General features: G+C 53.5%; 2 protein-coding genes across 2 annotated transcripts in view; both read right to left on the reverse strand.

Moving 5' to 3' along the window:
• ATF6B (activating transcription factor 6 beta) overlaps positions 1-159 on the reverse strand; it is a 13,803-nt gene extending 13,644 nt beyond the window's left edge. The window contains 1 exon segment of the mRNA XM_006772843.2: positions 2-159. Coding sequence (XP_006772906.1) covers positions 2-87 — 86 coding nt within the window. The 5' untranslated portion in view covers positions 88-159.
• A 442-nt stretch (positions 160-601) lies between these two features.
• FKBPL (FK506 binding protein like) lies at positions 602-1,801 on the reverse strand. The gene has a single exon (XM_006772844.2). The coding sequence runs from the start codon at positions 1,674-1,676 to the stop codon at positions 636-638; it is 1,041 nt and encodes a 346-aa protein (XP_006772907.1). The 5' UTR covers positions 1,677-1,801; the 3' UTR covers positions 602-635.
• Positions 1,802-5,175: the final 3,374 nt, after the last annotated feature.

The raw sequence follows: 5,175 nt of genomic DNA on the forward strand, positions 1-5,175 counted from the left end.
CGCACCCCAGTCCTCCGGGCCCAGCAGGTTGTCGGTGAAAAACCGCGTCGGGTCCGCAATCTCGCTGAGGAGCATTAGCTCCGCCATCTTTCCCCCGCCCCCCAACCACGAGCCGGGTCCGAGGCCCGCCTCTCTCCTCAGCAACTGAGGAGTTGACTCTTCAAAAAAGGGGGCGGTCCGGAAGCTGTTCCGACCAGTAAGACAGCTGGGTGCTGAGCACAGGCCTCCGAGGAAGAGGCGGCCCCACAGGCCGGGCCAATGGGAGCTCGGCGGGACCGGCCTAGCACCTGCGCATGCGCGGAAGGGGACCCAGCGCGAAAGCGCCTGGGAGGTGTAGTTTCCAGGGTTTAAAGGTTCGCCGGCACCCGCCGACGGTACTAAATTTAGAACTTCGCGTCTACTCCTCTTCGGAAATGGGTAAGCCCCCTAAAATATAGTGCACGTGGCCATGGCTTTTTATGGTAAAAAAAAAAAAGGGGAAAGAGGTGCACTGAGACCACTGCCACCTCCCTTAGGAAGGCAAACACTGGGAATGGGATATGGGCTGAAACCCTCCCTCAGGGCCCACGCCCCCAGATCTCACAGCACAGACCACGATTCACAGGTTTCTGTCCCTTTTAAGGGTTAACTTTTAATCAGCCAAACATCTTGCGGAGACCCTGAGCCAGTCCTGCATCTTGTTTCTTCCCCTGAAAGAATACCCTTTCCAGCTCCTCCTGGGCTGCCCGGTTTTTTGGATCGACTGCCAACACCTTCTTGAGGTCAGCAGTTGCTTTTTCCAGGTTCCCAAGAGCAGCCTGAGCAACCCCCCTTCGGTACAAGGCCTTCACATGCCCAGGCTCCCGCTCCAGCACCCGGTCACAGCTCTGGGCTGCCAGGTGGGGCTGTCCCAGCAGCAACTGACAGGCAGCCAGGTTGGCATGAAGGACAGTGCGCTCTGGAGAGCCAGGTGGAGGTAAAGTCAGCAGCAGCCGAAGAGCCCGTCCGTAGCATCGGGCAGCCCCTTCTGGGTCCCCAGCTCGAAATAACTCTGTTCCCCGCGCACGTTCTTGCCTAGCCAGGGCCTCCTTCTCGCTGGCCTCCAGCTCCCAGGAGTCCTGGCCCTGAGTGAAGGAAGCCAGTGTGAGCCGGACAGGAGGTCCCGAGTGCCCAGGGAGCTGCAGCTCCGCCTCCTCACCCTGACACATGGACTCCAAACATTTCTCTGTGAGCTCCCCCCAGGTTCCCTCCCTCCACGAGCCGAAGCCCATAGTTAGCTCTGTCCAGCCCTCTGGCAGCCCTGACCCAAAAGGAAACCCAAAAGCCAGTACGCGGCAGCGGGAGCCCAGCTTGGGTTTGTCCAAGCCGTGGCCACGGATTACGATCTTCTTGACAAAGCTCCCATCCGGACAGTCCCAGAGATCCGGAGCGCGGAGGGGCGCTGGCATCTCACTCGCCGATCCGCGGGGCTTCTCGGCGGCTCCTTCGAGCGCAGCAGTCAGCTTTCCAGCCCCCGGAGGAACCTCTAGAAGCTGGCTGGGAGCTGGGATCATTCTCAGCTCGAGAACTCCAGGCTCTTGGGGCTGCTGCCTAGTTTGAGCAGTTGGATGAAGGCTCTTCTTGGGGTTCCCTCCCCATTGTTGTTGCGGTTCAGAGGTGCTTTTCTCTCCCACTGGATTGATTGGTAGCGTCTCCATTTCGCTGTCTGCTCCCCTCCCCCCTGGGTAAACAGTTTGGATCGGAAAGAGATGGACCAGATTCAGATCAGACCTGAAAAATAATCAAAACAATGCTAACGGCAGATTTGTGTTTAGACTCCTTTCCTGTCCTTCCGGGACCTGGGCCTCAGAGTTCTTGTTTCTCCAAAAATCCCTGTAGGGCTCCAGCCTGGGTTCCACGCAGAATCCGGAACTACAAAGTCCACAAATCCCTGCGGTCCTGTGGCCACCCCAACGACGGAAACTGATCGGGTCCAAAAGGCCTTGGGCGGCCGAAGCGTCCCGCCGGGTGGCGCTGCCAGATCACTCGGGTCACCTGCGTTTCCGACGCTACGAGCTCACTGAGTGCTGTCCTCCGCGTCCTGCCGCAGGCGGAGAGCCGGCCGGGGCCAGGGCCGAGGCAGGAACCCACAGCTAACCTGGAGCCCGCGCGGCGGCGAGTCCGGTGACGCCGCGCCCAGAAGGCGAGCAACCAGCCTTCTGCCGCCTCCCGATTGGCTGCCATCAATCGGGCCCACCCCCGCTCCCGGGAGCTCCAGGCCTTAGCAGCCGAACTGGGCCCGTCGAACCCAATTGGGCACGGCCGGTGGCCCGCCAGAAACCCCGCACTGGCGGATTGGGGCGGATGCAGGAGAAGGGATGGTGCGTGGCAGCGGCGGCAGACCAGCGCCCTCTCTCCGGGCGACCTCAAGTCCTGCGCGGTTGATTTTATCCCCTTGTTCGGGGCTGCCCGGCAGAGGCCACCTTGTGCTCCTTGCCCGCGCTGTCCAGGCGCTCCAAGAGAATCCTCAGGCCCCTTCTCCGCGTCCGGCCCTCCTCCCTCATACTCATCATGGCCTTCAAGCTCGCCCTCCTCAAGAAATCTTAGTGCTTTTCAAATTGTGATGTTCATAGAAAGCACCTGGGAAACTTTAATTTCGGGTTCTGCTTTAGGAAGTCTGGGATGGGGCCTGCAATTCTGCATTTCTAACAAGCACTTGGGCGCTGCTGCTACTGGTCCACGGACCACACTTTGTTTTTAAAAAATATACTTGTTATTGATTCAGAGGAAGAGAGAGAGAGAAATATTAGTGAGAGAATCACTGATCAGCTGCCTCCTGCATGCCCCACACCGGGATCAAGGCCACCACCTGGGCAAGTGCCCTGATGGGGAATCAGACCGTGACCTCCTGGTTCATAGGTGGACGTGCAACCATTGAGCCACACCAGCTAGGCCACGGACCACACTTTGAATAGCATGATTCTTGAGTAACCTCACCCATTCCCTTCATCCCTTGCTCCATGCCCCTTTAGTGTGTCCTATATTTTGTACATATAACTAGTATAACCTGCTCCACTGGGTGCATCAGTGGAAAACTGGGCCTCTTCCTCCTAATAGAAGATGTAGGTCCCTTTGTGGTTCAACCTTGCTTGTCCAGCAACCTGCACGGTTGGGCCACCAGAGCTCTTCAGGAAAGGAGAGTTGCACTTCCAAACCTCACCTTGGCCCATTTACTTGCTTTTTAACACCTACCATTGTGCATGTCTACAAGGACCATGCCAGGACAGTCAGGAGGGGAAAACTTTCGTCTTTATCCACAGGTGTGACTCAAAACAGTCCACTTCCTGTTTTGTGTTGAAACTCACTAACCCAGACTTTTTTTTCAAGTTTTATTCCTGGGTTCTGTGCCAGAGTGACCTTAGTACACTGTACACTGCCACCTCCTTCCCTCTATGGCTACATACTCTTGATTCTTGGAATCCCTGGGCTCTTGTTGAAAATTAATCTATCTTTTTTTCCTCCCTCTTCCTCTTTCCATTTCAGAGACTTCTGGGAAAGGCAGGAAGTCTAGAATGAGTCACAAGAGGTTTTATTGGGTCAGAATCCCTGTACAAAGGTTGCTAATTTGTGGTGTGTGTGCCTTAATTGAGAGGGCCGCTCCAATGACCCTTCAAAGATCAGCTTCTTTCAATAAAAAGAAACTATACTCTCCTAGAAATGTGTTGCTTTGTAATGTTCTCTTATTGGTATATGTGTGTATATATTTATCAAGCACCTGCTGTGTTCCAGGCAGCATGCTAAGAACTGGGGATGGATACCAAGGTGAATGAGCCAGACACAGTCCTGCCCTCGTGGAATGTAAGTCTGGCCAAGGAGAAGAAGGATGAGGTGCTATGAGAGAAAATGAGGGATGAGGGAATATTCCTTGAGGGTGAGACATTTTTACTGGCATCTAAAGAATTAGTTATTTTTCTAAAGCCTGAACAGAGAGAATAAAAATGACAGTGCCCCCAGGACCAAAATAAAATACAACTAAAATACAAAAAGCATCCTGAACAATCAAGGATAGCTGGAGAGCATCCTGATAACCAAGGGTGGAAAGTGGAGACAACATAGAGACTGGTAGGAAGGGTGGAGGCATGAAGGGGCTGGATGGGCTCCCACAGACATAACTGAAGTTCTGGAGAGATAGCTGTGGGGGTTGCCACTGAGAATTCAGGGGTCTAATCCCCAAGCTGGGCCCCCAGGCAAAGAACACCAGAACTGAGAAAAGTGCCCACATGACATCTGGCTGTGAAAAGCAGCAGGGTTGCTGTCTGCCAGGGATAGGCAGCTAGAAAATTCAGGTATCCACTTAAAGGGCCAATGCACAAAATTCCCTGTGGAGCCACTCACCTTGTGCTCGGGCAGAGGGAGGGCAGAGTGGACTGGAGCTGTGTGAGCAGAAGCCAGGGTTGGGGGCTCTGTGGTTAGAGCTCAGAAGGCAAACACCCCAGTTTCTTGTGCTGAGTCATTCCCTCATGCTGCGGAGGTCATCTTTCTCAGGCAGACATTTGCTATACTGGTGGTTTCGACAGTTGACCCACCCTATTGGAAAACACCTTGCTCCATGCTATGGAGTTTCTGAGGCTCATTAAGAGACTGAGAATGACTACTAGCCTCTTGGCAGAAGCAATTGCCCCATCCTGTTGAAAAGATAGGACACACTAAAGGGGCATGGAGCAAGGGATGAAGGGAATGGGGTGAGGTTACTCTAGAATCATGCTATTCAAAGTGTGGCCCGTGGCCTAGCTGGTGTGGCTCAATGGTTGCACGTCCACCTATGAACCAGGAGGTCACAGTCTGATTCCCCATCAGGGCACTTGCCCAGGTGGTGGGCTTAAGAGTGCTGTGGGACAATATGAAATGTAACAATATTCATACAGTAACCATGCCAGAAGAGGCAGAAAGGGAGCAAAAAATAGAGAACATGTATGAAGAAATAATGGCAGAAAACATCCCTAACCAAGTGAAGGAAAAAGTCACAAAAGTTCAGGTGGCACAGAGAACCCCAAGCAAGCAGAACCCAAACAGGCCCACACCCAGACACATCATAATTTATCAAATTAATAAATAAAATGCCAAAAATTAAAGACAGAGAGAGAATCTTAAAGGCAGCAAGAGAAAAGCAAACTGTTACCTACAAAGGAGCTCCCATAAGGCTAAAATTCATCAGAA

Source organism: Myotis davidii, unplaced genomic scaffold (genome assembly GCF_000327345.1).
Source record: "Myotis davidii unplaced genomic scaffold, ASM32734v1 scaffold1006, whole genome shotgun sequence".
Lineage (NCBI taxonomy): Eukaryota > Metazoa > Chordata > Mammalia > Chiroptera > Vespertilionidae > Myotis > Myotis davidii.